The 18816-nt window shown below is 47.1% G+C and overlaps 1 protein-coding gene across 1 annotated transcript; it reads right to left on the reverse strand.

Moving 5' to 3' along the window:
* Positions 1–9: 9 nt before the first annotated feature.
* On the reverse strand, positions 10–18616 carry a1cf (apobec1 complementation factor). Its single transcript, XM_084936914.1, has 13 exons — positions 18331–18616; positions 11958–12108; positions 11736–11870; positions 11516–11646; positions 10102–10340; positions 8505–8669; positions 8235–8332; positions 7943–8080; positions 7303–7447; positions 5962–6200; positions 2884–3020; positions 2643–2797; positions 10–2229 (listed from the first exon to the last, which is right to left on the reverse strand). The coding sequence occupies exons 2-13, from the start codon at positions 12057–12059 to the stop codon at positions 2075–2077; spliced, it is 1839 nt and encodes a 612-aa protein (XP_084793040.1). The 5' UTR covers positions 12060–12108; positions 18331–18616; the 3' UTR covers positions 10–2074.
* Between the last annotated feature and the right edge of the window lie 200 nt (positions 18617–18816).

Here is an 18816-nt window from a genome sequence, read left to right on the forward strand (position 1 = left end):
GGGGGGGGGGGGGATTGTCAAGATAGCACCATGCCTAACTTTGCAGTGGAAATCCTGGAAAGGTGAAACCACTCCCTGAAGGCCGTCAGCATGAAGATCCACCCTACGCCGTGATGGTCACATGTTCACAGTCAGAATACTTAATCAATTAAAATGAATCACTGAGAAATTATACACGCTCCTCGTGTTATATGTTCCCGCCTCTTTCTGATCTGTGATGTAAACTTTCATCGTCTGCCTGCGTTTTAACGAAAATAAATGTTTTAAATGTTTGATCCAAAGTGCGCTGCTGGGTGAAGTCTGTCTGTGTGGAGCTCATGACACATGCCGATAACAAACGAGACACAAACAGCTGATGTGCTCTGGTTGCAGCCCCCTAGTGGTCACAGCCTCAAACTACAGCTCCACCTTTTTCAGTAAGAATATTAATCTGTGTGATGTCGTTCTGCTAAAACAATTCAATTTTAATTAAGCAGCATCAAATCACAACAACAGTCGCTTCACTGTGCTTTATGTTGTAAGGTGGACCCTGCAATAATGCAGAGAATGACCTTGTAGCACCATATCACCCTATTAGAGCACTTCGCTCTCACACTGCAGGCCTACTTGTTGTTCCTAGAGTATTTAAAAGTAGAATGGGAGGCAGAGCCTTCAGTTTTCAGCCCCTCTTCTGTGGAACCAGCTTCCATCACTGTCCTCTGCTCTCATTTCTTCAGTTTTCACTGAGCTTTCAAAGATGAGATGAGGAGGCTGCTGTTTATTCAGATCTTATTTTATTCATTTTGAGATGATTGTTAAAAATCAACAGTTTATTGTAGCGGTTTCTTTTCACGATGTGAGAAACCTGAAGAATTAGCTCGACAGATAAGCACTGATTCAGTTTCCCATGTTTCAGTTTCTGAGTCAATTATTACAGAAAAAGGACTAAAATCCGTTTGTACAAACACAGCGAGGATGTTCGTTCTTTCTCCCGGTATAAAAATAAGCTCTAAGTGCTTCACACACTTTAATACTGTCTCTGCTTCAGCGTGTTCACAGCTCAGTGTCGTCGATTAAAACTCTCCAGAAACAACTCTCCAGAATAAAAGTCAACACGAATCAACGACATCGCCGTGTCCTGACAGGTCAAAGGTCAATCGCCTCCCTCAAAGCAAGCATGGAAACTCATTAAACTTTTATTAGAGGCATGAACCAGCTTTAGTAACTTTAGTTAACCAAGTGTTTAACTAAACCAGAGATAATGAACCCTGGTTTAGTTAGTGGCAGTGGAATGAAGGAAAGGTTAAAACAGATGAAAAACAATGAAAGAGCGACGAGACGAGCATCACGGCATCAGCAGGTGTTTATGGAGTAAAGCCTCAGAGACACCAGAACGAAGTCAGCAGCTCCACATCCACAAAGTAAGAGGAACCCACGGATTCACTCTAACAGCAGGGACAACGTCTGATCCAGCTTCTGTTAGCTGGAGATCATGAGGATTATGAACTGAGAGCACGTTTCACCAGTGCAGCAGTATTGTAAGTGTATCATATCACAGCTTTTTAAAAATGTCGGCTGAAACAAACTGAAACAGGAACTTAAATACTGGTCTCCGATTTTTAAAATATAAAAGTTTTCAGTAAAAAACCGAGCGACACGAAGGCGATGGCGATAAAATGACTGAGCTACACTTCAATGCTGTAAACATGCTACGAGGAAAAAAAACGATCCAATCGTGAATTCAAACCGACCAATCACAGCCAATCACGGGCTGCCTAATCAATGACGAAACCGTGGAAACCCACGGCCATGATTCGGATTACAGGAAGCTGGAGAGCAGAGAGCGACGCGTGGAGAAAGAAGAAGATGCTGACGAGTCTGAGACGTTTTCTGGCCGCGACTTCCTGCGAGACTCAAACCGCCGAGTTCTGGAGAGTTTGGACCTCAGCGTGAAGGCGCATTCGATTCCTTTTGTTTGGGTTTGACTGAGCGTTGGTATCTATAACGAGCCAATCAGATTTCATGTTGTACTTTCAGGAAGTTTGAAAAGAGCATCAAAGCATCCTGTGGGCGTTCTTCTTCTGAAACCGCTGCTCTAGAAAACACCGTATCCGTCAGTGTGGCGAGCCGCCACAGCGAAGGCGGGGTAGCCATCGTAGGTGGTGTAGGCAGTCAGGTCCTGACCCAGAGATACGGCCTGCTTCAGCTGGGAGGCGACCGCCGTCGACGCCGGGCCCGCCAGCGTGTATCCTGCAGGGACACACAATGCAAACAAACTCAGCACCGCCTGTTTCAGGACCGCAGCACAAAACTTTAGCTGTTCTGATCCCATCGAAGCCTTTTAGCTTCAGCATTTTTATAGGCTGTATATAAAAGATGGACGTAGCCGCTGTGATGTCACCTCCTGGTTAGTGAAGTCTCTCGTCCTCTGCAGGAGGAGGAACGTTTTATTTTGAAAAATTGCAAGTCATCAGGAGAGAGTTCACTTACAATCACACAGCAGGCGCCCCCTGCTGGTCATCAGCACTCGCGCCATCTGGCAGGCTTTGAAGCCACGTCCATCTTTTATATACAGTCTGTGGTGTTTGGGCCTGCAGGTGAGCGTCTGTCAGCGGTTAGTTGAGTGAAGCGTTAGTCGGCTTTGGGTACGGACCTTCACATACCTGGGAAGGCTACTGCTGCCACGGCAGCCGCAGTTGCACAGCTGGCATCGGTGGCGCCCTCCGTCTGCACGCCGAGCGTCTGCAGGGTGTGTTCGGCCGCGTGAATTTTAGCCTCTTCTACGCCCGCGCACAGCTTAGCAGGAGTGAAGGGATGGCTGCCGAGAGATACGTGAACAGGTGGACAGTCAGCGCTGCGTCCAGCTGAACAGCAGGCAGGTGATCAGACAGGTGAGACGCTTACACATTGGGGTACTGAGTAGCCAGAGCTGGGATGGTGATCTTGTAGAGAAAGAGCTGTCTCTGGTCAGGACCGATGGCAGAGTGCAGCTGATAGACCGGCTGACCCCAGTTATTCTTCTGACAGAGCTCCTCCAGGACCTGACAGACAGGCAGGAGGACAGAGAGACAGGAGGACAGGCAGGCAGGAGGACAGAGAGACAGGAGGACAGGCAGGCAGGAGGACAGAGAGACAGGAGGACAGAGAGACAGGAGGACAGGCAGGCAGGAGGACAGAGAGACAGGAGGACAGGCAGGCAGGAGGACAGGCAGACAGAAGGACAGGCAGGCAGGAGGACAGGCAGAAGGACAGGCAGGCAGGAGGACAGAGAGACAGGAGGACAGGCAGGCAGGAGGACAGGCAGGCAGGAGGACAGGCAGACAGAAGGACAGACAGGCAGGAGGACAGAGAGACAGGAGGACAGAGAGACAGGAGGACAGGCAGGCAGGAGGACAGAGAGACAGGAGGACAGGCAGGCAGGAGGACAGAGAGACAGGCAGGCAGGAGGACAGAGAGGCAGGAGGACAGACAGAAGGACAGGCAGGCAGGAGGACAGACAGAAGGACAGGCAGGTAGGAGGACAGACAGGAGGACAGGCAGGCAGGAGGACAGAGAGACAGGAGGACAGAGAGACAGGAGGACAGGCAGGCAGGAGGACAGAGAGACAGGAGGACAGGCAGGCAGGAGGACAGAGAGACAGGCAGGCAGGAGGACAGAGAGGCAGGAGGACAGGCAGGCAGGAGGACAGAGAGACAGGAGGACAGACAGAAGGACAGGCAGGCAGGAGGACAGACAGAAGGACAGGCAGGTAGGAGGACAGACAGGAGGACAGGCAGGCAGGAGGACAGAGAGACAGGAGGACAGGCAGGTAGGAGGACAGAGAGACAGGAGGACAGGCAGGCAGGAGGACAGAGAGACAGGAGGACAGGCAGGCAGGAGGACAGAGAGACAGGAGGACAGACAGAAGGACAGGCAGGCAGGAGGACAGACAGAAGGACAGGCAGGTAGGAGGACAGACAGGAGGACAGGCAGGCAGGAGGACAGAGAGACAGGAGGACAGGCAGGTAGGAGGACAGAGAGACAGGAGGACAGGCAGGCAGGAGGACAGAGAGACAGTAGGACAGACAGACAGGAGGACAGGCAGGCAGGAGGACAGAGAGACAGGAGGACAGGCAGGCAGGAGGACAGAGAGACAGGAGGACAGGCAGGTAGGAGGACAGAGAGACAGGAGGACAGAGAGACAGGAGGACAGGCAGGCAGGAGGACAGAGAGACAGGAGGACAGGCAGGCAGGAGGACAGAGAGACAGGAGGACAGACAGGCAGGAGGACAGAGAGACAGGAGGACAGGCAGAAGGACAGGCAGGTAGGAGGACAGAGAGACAGGAGGACAGGCAGGTAGGAGGACAGAGAGACAGGAGGACAGGCAGGCAGGAGGACAGAGAGACAGGAGGACAGACAGACAGGAGGACAGAGAGACAGGAGGACAGACAGACAGGAGGACAGGCAGACTGCAGTATTTACTCACAGTAATGGTGCGTGAGAGCTAAAAGTATAAAAGTACGAGGAGAGTCTGTTTGACCAAATATAAAAATATATTTTGTACATTTTAGTGTTTTAATTTGAAAGGTTTGTTCTTCCTTTCTTTTTAAATGAGCAGCATTTAATAAATCCTGACAGCTTCAATATCGTCAGACTGATCTGGGTTTAGTTTTTCCTGCAGATGAAGACATCAAATCTAATTTGATCTGATGTATCCTAGTCTCCCTCACTGACAATTCATCTGAATAAAAACTGAATACAAAAGAAAACGTAAGTGTGGAATATCGCCACCAGGTGGAGCCTCGTCCCTGGTTGCTGTTTCAGCTGTTCACTGTCAGAGGTTCTCATCAGGTGTGATATTTACTGCACTGCCATGAAGGCATCATGCGGCCCATGTTCACTGCTGTAGGTCACATGACTGACTGAGTTTTCCCCTTCATGCAGTTACCTGACTGCTGTGGGTTATTTTGGGGGAGTGAAATTCTCAGTTTCCAGTGGGCACTCTGCGGCCTCAGGCTTCTCCTCCAGCTGTGGATCACCCAGTGCACCTGATGAAGCCAGATGTCCACAGACAGACCAGGACGCTGCCTCCAGACCCTGAGCTGTGGGCTGAGGTCAGCCCGACTGCATGGACACTTTTCCATCAACTTGGATCGACTCACCACAGTTTTCAGGTTTTTTCCATTAGGTCATAGTACTAAAGTAGTAGCTGCTCAGCTGGGGTTCCAAGCAGTCACTACAATGTGAGCTCGTCAGACTGCATGCCACTGATTGGCTGGTCAGTGGCATCACTTGATGAGTCATGAGAGCATCTTGTTCACAAAAATCGAAACCGCCATTTTTGAAACCCAGCAATGAGGGAAATGTCTCCAAAAAAAGGCCGTGGTCCCCGAGTGTGAGAAAAAGCCTCAGACCGATCAGCAGGTACATCATCGCCTCGACGTCCACCTTGTTGTGGCGTTCGTGTCACATACCAATTATGCCACAGGACGTTTGGCCCCGTTGCTATGATGACAACAATGTACATTAGGTAGTACTCGAAAGTAATGGAATACCAGTCGATCGGAGTCAAGTTGATCCAGTTGGGAACTAATGGACAAGGAGCCTATCTGAAGCACCGAGGTGACCCTGCAGGAGGCCAGGCTCGTTTTTACTCAGCCCAGGTGCTTAGGCCTGGGTAACGCTGGCCTAGGTGAGGTAATTTGACACATCAGGCCGGGACCAGTTGAGACCCCAGTCTGTGCTCTGTCTCCTACCCCCAAATCAGTCTCTCAGATGGCCCCGCCCCTCTGAGAGGTTTCATCCTATTAAAAAGGAGTTTTTCCTTGTCACTGTCGCCAGGTCTGATTGTTTTTTCTGTATAACTGTAGAGTCTTACAGAGTCTATACTTACACTATGATAAATATATAAATAAAACCGAATGAATTTTATGAGTTGTGTGCTCTGGATTTTTGTGCCACACCAACAATTAAAGGCCTCTCGGTCAGGTGTGTCCTGTTACCTGTGGTGCAGGCTTGACAGCGGTGGCCTTCAGGTTCGGGGCCATCGGGGTCAGCTCCATTCCCGGCAGAAGATCATACAACTTCTCCTCTTGCTGCTTGTCTGCCTTCAGCCCGTAGGAGGCACCACCGCCACCACCGCCTCTCCCCATGGCTCCACCCCCAGCAGCGTAGGCCAGGTAGCCCCGCCCACCCAGTCCCCGCACCCCCGCAGCCCCTACAGGTACAGTCATGTAAATTTCTACAGGAAATCGAAAAGGCAGTGAAATCAATCAAATCACCGGAAATCAGCCGTAAGAAGAATCACACAGCCAGACAATTATCTGATCAGAGTGAACAGGTACAGTGGTAACCACGGTAACAGTACACCTGCCCTTCTTCTTTTGATGCTCGTTGACGATTACCGTTTCCTGCCTGATTGAGTTTCAGGTATTTAAATTCATTCAAGCCTGAATTGACAGAAACTTCTCGTGATTCGTGGATCTGTTTTTGATTCCTGCTACAGAAAAACATTCACACATCATCACGTGTTTGTGATTCAGCTGAACCGCTTCATGATGCAGGTGAAATGATGGTTTCTGAGGCCCCGCCTCCGCACAGCGGCAGGGTTACCTCTGAGACTCTTTAAAGTCACAGTTGTGCAGGCCCACTGAGACGACTCACTCTGACTGATCTGTGATTGGACAGTCAGCGTTCAGGGGCGGGGCTTCACAAACTCTCAGTTCACCATCAGAAGTTGTGTTTGATTTGGAGCTTTCTTTTATGTTTAAAGCTCTGCAGCATAAAACTAAAATCTGAAAGTGCTGATGGATGCAGAGCGAGCTCAGACTCACACAGAAGCACTGAAACGCAGCAGCCTATCAGAGGCAGAGCAGGTTCAAAGCTGAGCCCTGGAGGCTTTTGCTCAGAGAAACACAAAGATTTTAAAGTAAATCTGTGGATCCATCTAATCTCTGACAAGGAGGATTCTGCTTTTTCCTCAGAAATGAACCCTCTCCAGCTCGTAGACTGTGTATAAAAGATGTAGGTAGGGTCATGTGACACGGTGAGCGCGGGGTATGGTAGTGGGACTCAGTAGACTCATTTCCCTTTTAGAGTCGCCCCCTGCTCGCCATTAGGAATAATGTGGACTTGTTTGTTTCTATGAGTCAGCTCTGTGTTTCACTGACATGTGTGTTCTCTGTGCTTAACCAAGCATTAGTCTGTCCCCAGGGCAGCTGTTCAGGTGTTCTGACAGAGGGCCTACCTGCTCCTTCAGTCTCAGAGTGCTTTTATTCTGTAGGTGAGTGCGAGCTGTCTTTGCAGGCATTCAGAGATCACACATGCTCTAAGGGCATCCTCACCTCGGACCGACGGCGTCCGGATCAACCCTCGACCTCCAACGTGAGCTTTGGCCGCTGGGAAGCGGAACTGAGCTGGTATGGCTGTGTAGGCCTGGGGGGCGTAAAACACCGGCGCACCGAGGTACGCCGCCGAGGGGTCGTACATCTATAGGAGGAGAGAGAAAGATGTGTATTTGTACATTTTAACAGGAAGCAGATTCGAGTTTCCTGGAGCACCAGAACGAGGTCTACACTCACAGTTTCAGTGTTCTGTGTTTCCTGTCACATCTGCTGTCGTTCACGATAAACATCAAGCTGCTAATAATGAGCTCAGTCTGTGTTCAGTAACCCTGATCTAAGCACTCTTAGATATTCGGTCATCTCAGGAACACGGAAGCCACACCCACCTGCTGTTCAACCATTCTGTTTGTGAGTGACAGCCAGTCAGAAGGAAATTGTCTTAAAGGGGGAGGAGCTAAAATAGCTTGTTTCAGACAGCAAATGAAGTGAGGGGCTGCACCGAGGCTCAGTATCAGCTACAGAAGGATTATTTTGAGCTGTGGATCATTGAAAGCTGCCCTGAAAGGAGGAATAACTCAGAGTGCCTGTTGGCTTCCTGTTGGTCAAACATTGTGTCACATGACATTCGTCAATAACTCACCTGTCCCAGCGTGTAGGAGGTGTAGTCGGTCTGTAGCAGAGAGCCTCCTCGGCCTCCCGTCCCTCTGGTGTAGCGAACGTAGCTGTCTTTGTCCACCGGCTTGGCCAGTGTCACCTCGATGGGAGAGCCGTCCACCACCTGCAGGAGATCCTGGTCAGTCTTTGAGGCTTTCAGAAACCTTCTCCTCGTGGTTAACACACAGGTGTCCACTGACTACAGCATAACAAGCGTAATCAAAGCTGATTTTGATTAGTGAAAACAGAGGAAGAACTAAATGTTGGGCCTTGCTGACCTTCCCGTTGAGCGCTTTCATGGCGTTGATGGCGTCCTCTCTCTGAGTGAAATGGACGAAGGCGTAGTCTCTGATCTTCTTCACTCGCTCCACTGCGCCTGCAGCACAAATACAACAAGTACTTTTCTAAAACCAAACTTGTCCTCAAATATAAAATGCTTCAAATATTACTTTTAAACGTTTGTCTTCCAAAATCTGCAGTTCAGTTACAAAAACGAGCAACAACAAGACGCATTCAGGGACAATCTGACATCAGAGCTTTGATCCAACCTGGCTTCAGGCTGTTGAACTCCTTCTCGATGGTCTCCTCTGTCGTCTGCAGCATCAGGTTCCTCACATACAGAATCTTCACTGTTGCCATGGTATCCTCGTCAACCTCCACCTCAGGCTCCGCCCAGTCCACAGCGATGGCGTGACCCCACAGCTGGATACGACCTAAGAGAGAAGACGGAGACTCATGATCAGGTCTTGGAGGGATCGTTCTCTTTGTGATCCTCGACTTGTAAACTGCTGGTCTGAAGCCACTCCCCCTCAGCTGAGAAGGAGGAGCTAATTACTGCTATACCTGTTAATTACTGCTGATCAGTAACATCCAAATAAATCCTCTCAAACTGAGCTCAGACATCTTGGACAGTACAGTGACCTCACAGCAGCCATGTTATTGGTCACATGATGTTAATGAAAATGCTCCAGAGGGCTCCAACAGCACAAACACAGTCCAGAGGAGCAGTTCAGGTGAAGCTGGCAGACAGCTAGCAGCTATAGCCACCTGTGTAACCATCCATCTGTCACTCAAAGAGGCCACGCCCCTAAAAGGTAAAGTTTAAGCCTTAATGCAATTTAAATAGATGAGTTATGTAAACAGACGTTATGAATGGGACATTATCTATAAAGACCAAACAGGTTGTAAACACATTTATTTCTGCTGTAACATGAGAGTCTATGGGACTGACTCACTGCTGCCTCTGCTGGACGTCAGTGGAACATGCTGGCTTTATTTTTCTAAAATTACTAGAGCGTGTAATTGTCCTCTGGACGTGCTGGTGACGTTTGTGGTGTTGGGTTCAGGGTCAGAAACCAAGTAAGAAGCTAACGAGGCAGACGCTCTTTAACTTCAGCAGGACTCAGTGATGATTGGACACTATTGGACGCCAGATTTCAGAGGCACGGTGTCATGGCTTTCCACCCGCATGATCAGACTTAATGCTGCACAATGAGCCTGATCTTCCTGTGGAGAAGCAGTAAAGCTGTTTCTGTATCTTATCTCTGACACTTTCAGCTTTAGACTCCAGGAGAATCAGATAGTGTAACAAACCAACAGCTTTGGGTATATTTATGGGTCTATCTGAAACTGGGATCACATTACTCATGCAGCAGTTATCTTATCATTAAGCCCATCCAAGCTCTTCTTCTATTGGACATTGTGTCACAGGCTGTGATTGGCCAGTGATAATGCAGCCTTACAGCCAGCCAAAAAGAGACTGGCATTTTTTATTATGTTAGGTTTACTTTACGAGGTATTAGACAGTGTGAAGCCGGGTGGAGAGCTACAGCTGAACTATAAATTGTAAATTTATTGATTTATTGATTAATTTATTGATCAATAAATCAAAAAATCAATAACTGCCCACTGCCGGTGTCAAGGATTTGTTAGCTAAACCACTGCAGCTGCAGCTGCTCAGTGTCTCCAGCACCACAGGAAGTTGGCACCAGCTGATCAACAGAGCCTTCGAGTTTTAGGGGATAACTGAACCCGTTTTAACAGATCCTTTGAAAACATCTTATTTTTGTTCTTCAGTGAATCGTTCCTGAAGTCAGAGAGGGAATTATAACTGTACATTAGCTAAGTTTGAGTTTGGTTTGGTACCTGGCAGCAGTTTGCGGCGGGCCATGGCAGCTGCTCGGTGGCTCTCATACTCGACAAAAGCAAAGCCTCTGTTCTTGGATTTGTCGGCGGCGCTGGGGTACACGATGACATCGACGACACCGTCGGTGACCTTCTTCATCTCTGACAGGATCTCCTCTCGCTTCTTGGTTTTGGGAATCCCGCCAACAAAGAGGCGGCAGTTATCGACGCTGGCACAAACGCCGAGGAGGCGTCCGTTCCTGTGGGCCAGAGAAAGATTTGGTTCAAGCTCAAACGGGAACCCAGCTGGCTAAGGTTGGTTGGTTAGGTCTTTGCTGATTGGCACTTTGTTTTGGTGTTGGGTGTTTCTATGTTTGTACTGGACTGTGACCACAACCCAAGACTTTGGGTTTATTTGTTAAGGGGTTTTTTTGTGTTAAAAGCACTCGAGTACCTGCACCATCTGTTTCCCCGGTGTAATGCTCCCAGGTCTATTTTGAGATAAAGAAGCTCTCCTTGCTCTCCTGCTTCCTGCCTGTTCACTGTATCGGCTGACTTGTCATGAACATTTGAATTTTGGACTTGTATCTGCTCTGGTTTCCTCTCCTCTGGACCATTACATAGTTTGGGTGTTTCTGGTGGATTGGTAGAATAATTTTCGTTACGTCACTGGCAGGGTTAAAGGTCGTAGGGTTGGGTGTTTGGTTAGTGGGTCATAGAAGGTTAGTTGGTCAGTTGATAGGCTGCAGGTCAGGGGTGGGGAACTCTGGCCTCAGGGGCCGGGGTCCTGCAGGTTTTAGATGTGTCCTTGATCCAACACAGCAGATTTAAATGGTTAAATGACCTTCTCAACATGTCTTGAAGTTCTCCAGAGGCCTGGGAATGAACTAATCATGTGATTCAGGTCTGATGACCCAGGGTGCGATCTAAAACCGGCAGGACACCAACCCTTGGGGTTCTCCACCCTTGCTGTAGGGGGATGGCCGGCTGGTAGGGTGATGGTAGGTGGGTACTGCTAGTCTGTACCGACGTTAATTAATGATTCTCTCAACAAGGCAGTCACCAATGAGGAATCAGAACCAGGCTGGACTCCCAGGTTTGACTAGTCGCCTGACTGGTTTGACTCTGGTTGTTGTAACTAAAGACTTATATGAGCTGAAGTCAGGTGAGGCATGACTCTTGAACCACCTGTGCTCCACATTCAGGAGAAGGTGCTCACATTAAAGATGCCTGCTGGTCAGGTTGTTTGGGTACTCAGTGCTTCCTAGTTTGCTGCTCCATTATGTTTGCAGTTGTGAACTGTTACTAGAAAAATAACTCTAACATTTCTTTGACAGTGACTGAAAGAAAGTAGACCTGAAGCCTGCCGATGTGTTTCTGAGAGCTCAGTTATCCTGTCATTATTCAGTACAAATGAAGATAAAAGAGGGATCACCTAATCTCATAGTTGTTGAGCTGCTTCATGGCAGCCCTGGCCTCCTGTTTGTTGCTGAAGGTGACAAAGGCGTATCCTCTGTTGTTCCCGTTGAAGTCCATCATCATCCTCACCTCGTAGATCTTTCCAAACTGAAGAGATGGAGAGGGAAGCACAAACAGATGAAACAACACCCCCAGATAGATCACAGTGACCGCATCCTTAACCGTGGTTCTCTGACCTTCTCACACAGCGGAACCAGCTCATCTTCAAACAGATCTCTCGGCAGTTTCCCCACAAAGATCTCGCTGCCCCTCTCCGGTGGGGGGCCGTCCCAGCCTGGAGGTGGGCCGCCGTACCGCCGCTGACCGTTCTCCTGAAGCGCCAGCAGGAAAACATGAAAAGCATTCAGGAGCAGTAACAGACACGTGCTGCTGTCTCCTGGGTCTGAGGGTCCACGTACCTGGCGCAGCTGGTATCCGGTTCGCTGCATGAGTGAATGAAGCGCCGCCTCCTTCTGCGTCCCCGCCAGTCCGTCCCCGCTTGCTTTCTGATTGGAATCCATTGGGTGTGATTGACAGCGATATGTAAATCAGGGAAATTAGCGGTGCTCACTGGAAGACAATAACAGCAAAGGTGTTATTATGAATGCAAACAGCTGTGAACCTGTCTGCCCGCACGTGTCATCCAATAATGTGCCGGAGTATTGCACACAATACAGTCACACCTGTTTGAATGCAAATCACTGCAAGCTTCAGACCGTAACATGTTTGAGGGACGTTAAATGTTCATTTGATGTCGTGCTGATGGTTTTATTCCACACTGAAAGTGACCGGACTCACTGAGTTCCTGAGCTGGACCTCTGCACATCTAAACGAAGCTGCTTTAGATGCATTTATGTGCGGACGCTGACGGGGGAAACGCTGGGTGGTTTCAGCAGCTTTTGTCACTGACGTGGTCGAACAGCAGTCGAGGAGGACCTGCTGGTCTGAACGGCATACACGAGTCGTGTTTTGAAGAGCGCTGCAGGGAGGTCAAGGTCTGCTCGGTAATCATTGACAGAGACTGTGGAAAGCTGCAGGCTGGAAGCCCGTCTCACTGTAACACTGAGAGGAAACATGCGAGGCTTCAAATGTGAAGCCAGCACATTTATAAATCCTGTGTTTTATGAATGAATCACACACTCCTCTCTAACGAACCTCAAACCTGAACCCTCTAACCACAGCCTGGGCCAGAAAATGGTCCCAGTCCTCCCAGTTTGGGAATGAGATGAAGGCAAAAACAAACAGTCGTTCTGTGTATCTGTCTCTTTGCAGTTTATTTACAGGAACCACAGGACAGCACACAGTCAGCCGATGAGGTAGAGACAGAGAACGACCTTGTGGACTTTGGCTGATGCTGCTGGGTTTATGATGAATGTACTGACACAATTTTAAGGGTCAGTTATTTAAATGATTGAATTATAAATATCTCTATTTATAAAGCATTACACAGCGAACAGACCATCATCTGTTAGCAGTACTTGGCGACAGCAGGGAGGAAGAATGCCCCTTTACTATGAAGAGACCTAGAACGTTCAGCCACTCATCAGTAATGACTACATGTCATTTAGATATTTCCAAGCACAAGAACATCTGTCGCTGTCGTAGAAATATGGGAACAATGAGAGCGTTTAGAGTTTAGGTTCAAAACGATGTTTGAACCAGCGCGTTACAATGCGCCGCCATCCGTTCATTCTGACACGCTCATGCTCGCGGGCATCTCATGATTGCACAGCTGCACTGTCAAGCATGTGGACCTCGTGAGCCAGCTACATGATAAGTCGTACTTCCTTAACCACCTCCAGATTCTGATCCTCTTTAAGTTCACGATCAAATAAACCCAGAGGCATCACTGAGAGTCAAAAGTGCAGAGAGGATGTTCTCGCAGGTGGTGCAATAAGGTTTAACGTCCAAACAAAAACAATTTAGCTCAGTTAGCAGTTAGCAGGAAGTTAGCTTGCTAGTTTCCATGTAAAGGTGATACTCCACGTTCTGACTGAAGAACCTGGGACAGAAACACAGACTGAAAACTAAACAGCAGCGAGGTTGGAGGGTTAGTGAAGCTAGGCTAGCTGACAGGTGGAGATGTAAACACATGAGCACAGAAAGATGGAGGACCAAGGTTAAACTGTCCCCAATGAAAGTTCACATTGAGACAATCGCCATCACATGACAGCAAGAAGCCACCAAAAAGAGAACGTCTGGGGTGATCGGTCCACAGCAGGGGTCAGAGGTCAGGTCGCTGTTAAAGTCCCGATCCTCGGCTGCTGCAGCTACAGCGCTCAATACATTTATGACACCAGTGTCAGGTTCATGAATTATTACAATTAATCCTCGAGTGTGCGCTTTAATCACTGTGATATTTTCAATAGTAACATATGATCATTGTTGTTATTATTTTTATTCAGAAATCCAGTTTTAGTTTTCGTGGTCAAAGTCCTGTTTGCCCGTTAATATAAATGTACGTTTTTAACAGGTTTTTGACAAATGGTAAATGGCCTGTATTTGTATAGCGCTTTACTTAGTCCCTATCAGTGTTGGTCAAGTTACTTGAAAAAAGTAATCAGTAACTAATTACTGATTACTTCCCCAAAAAAGTAATCCCGTTACTTTACTGATTACTTATTTTCAAAAGTAATTAATTACTTAGTTACTTTTTAAAAACACGATTTACAACCTGAATAGGTGATAAAGCGATAGATCTTTCAGCCCAATTCTACTTTTTCTGCATAATCCATCATACAAAATGTAATCAAATGGAAAAGTCTCTTTTTAAAACTTGTTTTATTAGTTTTAGTCTTTTAACTTTATGCATCAAGCAAAAATTTAATTATCTGCAACATTCTCTGACTGGAAGAAATTAGTTTAACATTTAAACCTATTTTCTGCACATTCCAGCACATAAAATAAAATATTTTTTGTGTTTACGCTCAGTCTTTCAAATAGATGCAAGTAAAACACAGCAGAAAATAAATAAAGTCACAGACTCAGCGGTCCTGTTGCTCTATTTTCACCTGTAAAGCAGGAGTGGGGCAGGCGGAGGTTTACCCTGGTGCAGGTGAGCCGCAGCTGTCAGTGGAAGAATCCGCGAGTTTCTCTTTGAGTTTCCCATCATGTGGTAGCTACTCGGTGCTTGCTTGGAAGTTTAGGGGTTTTTTCGCGGTAAAAAGAAGTTTTCTTCCCACGCACAACGGACACTAATGCTGTCACTTTTTATGGAATCAAACTCAAAGTAAGGTCAGTACTTCCACGCTTTAAACGCTGCACGCTCATACTGTCTCCGCACTCGATATATGATCCACTGTTGATCTGCACACAGCTGTTGTCACGAACGTCGCACTCGCTTACGTCACTGTCATGAGACATTCTCGCAAAAAAATCACGGTTTTAGTAACGCTGTAACGCAGCGTTCCTACGGGAAAGTAACGGTAATCTAATTACCGTTTTTGCAATAGTAATCCCTTACTTTACTCGTTACTTTAAAAAAGTAATCAGATTACAGTAACGCGTTACTTGTCCCTATGGACCCCAAAGCGCGTTACACTACATTCAGTCATCCACCCATTCACACACACATTCACACACTGGTGATGGCAGCTACACTGTAGCCACAGCTGCCCCGGGGCGCACTGACAGAGGCCACAGTGTAAGACAAATTTCTAAAATATTTGTGTTCTCTTGTTTCTACGACAGCTCAAAGTCTCACGCTGCATCAGAATAATGGTGATAAAAAGCTGAGCACAAAAGAGTTTCATTAAAAAGAGGAGAGACAGACACGAGCACAGAGACGCCCTCTCCTCTGCAGGAGGTGTGGGTCGGCGATAGCTCTGTCCCCGGCCTTTATCAAACTGCCCTCCAGTTTGGGCGTTGCCTGTGTGTGCTCTGATCTTTGACGGGGGCTGTGACCTCAGAGCGCTCCCCAGCTCTGGGTCCCAAACTCCTGAAAATCAAAGCTCTTTAAGCACAGAACAACTCGTACTGGACATCAGCTGTTGGTGGGAGTCACGCTCAGTGTTCGTCTGATTGTGTCTGGGAGCTCTGTGAACACACAAGGAAGTTTAGGGTGAGCTTAGAGTCAGCGCGTGGAAAAACATCAGCTGGACTCAGTCACCTGCTGCTGAGATCCACCAATCAGCACGGCTGACAGAGGGGCGTTTGGCTGGCAAACAGAGCTGATGCCTAAAGAGATCTGCGTTTCTTCAGCTGGTCATGAATCTGTTGACATTTTCAGTTTTTCAATCAAAAAACATGTTTTAATTTTTATCCAGTCAGACAGAGAGAGCAGAGGCCACAGCTGTGAGTATGGAAGCCCATCAGCGCCCAGAACTTAATGACAGGCTCCATAAAACCTTCATTACTTAAAACTTCAGTCAGTCAGAATGATTTACACGATGCGTCGCAGCCATGATTAGGTAAGCTGGTGTGTTGCATCTTTATAAATACATCCTGACAGAATGAGACCAAAAATAACATGAGCATGCGTTCTGTGATATGATATCAAAACATTTTATATTGAAATCGTTCAACATTCATGTGGAAGTGTTCATAATAAAATAAAAGTTCAAATTTCAGGGTAGAAGATCAAAATAATGTCAAAATACATGGATTCAATAAAAAAAACGATATAACTAAATTGTCTTAAAATATAATGTAACCTATAATTAAATATGTGTATACATTTATAACAACTGTGTAAAAATATGACATATAAATATAAATACCAATAAAGTATCAGTTAAAGGTAAAAAAATTAACCTAAATTAAAATGTAATGTTGTTCAAAATGATGAAAGAATAAATGAAAGACTTACAGCCCCACAGTCATGACCTCCATCTTCTCCTACAAATCCCAGCATGCCTTTCAGCAAATCTGCCTTATCAGCCTGTGTGAGCTGCAGCTCGCTCTCAGAGTAATCTCTGCTGCTGCGCTGGTTAACCTTTCCCCACGTTTCAACCACTACAGCTACATCTGCACATCTCCACATCTGCGTCTGTACATCTGCACAGTCACATCTGCAAATCTGTGTCTGCACATCTGCACGGTCACATCTGCAAATCTGTGTCTGCACATCTGCACGGTCACATCTGCACAGTCACATCTGCACAGTCACATCTGCAAATCTGTGTCTGCACATCTGCACAGTCACATCTGCAAATCTGTGTCTGCACATCTGCACAGTCACATCTGCACAGTCACATCTGCAAATCTGTGTCTGCACATCTGCGCAGTCACATCTGCACAGGTGACCCGTTGAAGACCACGGTGTGTGTTTGAGGCAGCAAACAAGCTGCAGAGTGCTTATGCTCTGTTCTGAAAAGTTGACCTTTGACCCTAACTCCAGTGTGGGTCACACAGCTGCAGCTGTGATAAACACCAGGAACATAACATGTTTTTTTCCAGCTGACCGCAGCACTGGATGAAAACAAACTACTTCCTGTCCTGTTAAACGCCGCAGCTCGCTCTTAGACTGTGTTTCCTGTCTGTCTTCAAATTAAAAGTCCAAGCAGTGACCTGGGTGAAGCACTGCACTGAGTTTATGAAGGTAGGCATCATTTTCCTGTAAACATTTTAGTGATGTGTGATGTCAGAGGTCAAATGTTCTGACTTTGTGAACAATAACTGAATTTAATCTGTGAATAAAAATCGATTTCAAAGGTAATAATCACATAAAATATTCCTACTCTGCTCTTAAAGATCACATTTAAGTAAACAGAAGTTTAGACGCCAGCACTACGTCCTGATTGGATCCTGATGAGCACCTCGCTCGTTTCCACTCAGATCTTTTTAATGTCCTGGTGACCTTCAAAGTGAAATGAATAACTACTCGCTGCTGATTCCCGATGGCTGACTTTACAGACGGAGTATTTTCCTGTTTTGAAACTGGAGGAGTTGATGAGTGACAGGTGGATCTACCGGTCACAGGTAGCCCCGCCCTCCTCCTCCTTCCTGTTCCTCTCAGACTCTGACGGGACCAGAATCGAAAAATACTCTAAAATACACTTCCTGTTTTCTTCAGTCTGACCTGAAAGTAGTGACTGAACCCAGATCAGCTGAGCAGGACGCTCATTTTCTCATAGACTTCTATACAGTCAGAGTTTAGAGGAGTCGCCCCCTGCTGGGCATTAGGAGCAATGCAGGTTTAATGCGCTGCAGCAGTTTCCATCTTTATACACAGTCAATTACAATACAAAAAAATTAAACTCTGACTAAATGTGGCACTAGCTCCTGATTAATTACTGGATTATGATAATAATAAGTTACAGTTCAGCTTCTGTTTGGATTAAACTGAGTAGTAAATATGTTACTTTAAGCTTTTTCTGTATAAATGTGGGACTTCACGGAGCAGGAGTCTTTTCTTTTTAACCTTGAAACCCAACGCAGACAGAAACTCAACTGTTTATTTCTGATGTTTCAAAATAAATGTAAACTCGGCTGCACAGCGGCAAAAAGCTGCTGCTCTGTCGGCTCCGCTCGCACATTTGTAATTAAATTTCAGGTGTTTTTATGGGTCGAGAGACACTCGCTCACATTCTCTCTTTTTTCACACAGCAGTAGGGAGACATTTACTTAGCACTCTCGCTCTCTCCATTAAAACACCCATTAACCCCGGCCGGCCTGTTTGCTCAGCTAGCTGCTTTTAGCCTCTGTGACAGCTACTGTTCACCAGACACCAGCGAAGAAGAGAGGAAGAACGACCCTCACTTTACCTGTTCACACTCTCTCTCTCTGTGTATTTAAAATATAAAATTCAAACCTAAAAAACTTTATTTGCATGAAAGAGAGACAAAAACTCACCTGAGCAATTTCAGAGATCACCTCCCTCCGATCAGAGCTGTGTCATTCTGAGCGCCGAGTGTGTGTTCACGTGTCATCAGGGGCCTCTGTGTGTGAGTGTGTGTGTGTGTGTGCGTGTGTGTGTGTGTGTGTGTGTGTGATCACATCATATCAAACTCCAAAGGTTCACTGTCTTCGTGTTAGCTTTACAAGCTGCCCAGCGTTAATGTTTAACCCGCTGCTATCTGTGGAGACACACACACATGCATGCAAATATAGACACACACACACATACTTGTGGAGTGTCCTGCAAATGTCTCTTCACAGCACACAAACATGTGGTCAGGTTTTTAACCCAGGGCCTAAAACCTGGTCCTGGTTCTGACTCAGACCTCGGCTCCAGGCCTGAACCCTGCAGTTCTTCTGACGTCCACTAGAGGCCCGACGCTGCCTCTACTAAACATCCCCATGTTAAAAACTATGGAGGAGCAGGAGAGTCACACAATG

Source organism: Perissodus microlepis, chromosome 8 (assembly GCF_051167445.1).
Source record: "Perissodus microlepis isolate ML-2025 ecotype Zambia chromosome 8, ASM5116744v1, whole genome shotgun sequence".
In the NCBI taxonomy this organism is placed as follows: domain Eukaryota; kingdom Metazoa; phylum Chordata; class Actinopteri; order Cichliformes; family Cichlidae; genus Perissodus; species Perissodus microlepis.

Excerpts from the sequence above, each read along its gene's own strand:
- a1cf (XM_084936914.1), bottom strand. The coding sequence starts at position 12,059 with ATGGATTCCAATCAGAAAGCAAGCGGGGACGGACTGGCGGGGACGCAG. Across the intron at positions 11,647-11,735 it reads TGGTTCCGCTGTGTGAGAAG|TTTGGAAAGATCTACGAGGT; the intron begins GTCAGAGAACCA and ends CCATCTCTTCAG. Across the intron at positions 10,341-11,515 it reads CTCAACAACTATGAGATTAG|GAACGGACGCCTCCTCGGCG; the intron begins GTGATCCCTCTT and ends TCTGGCCCACAG.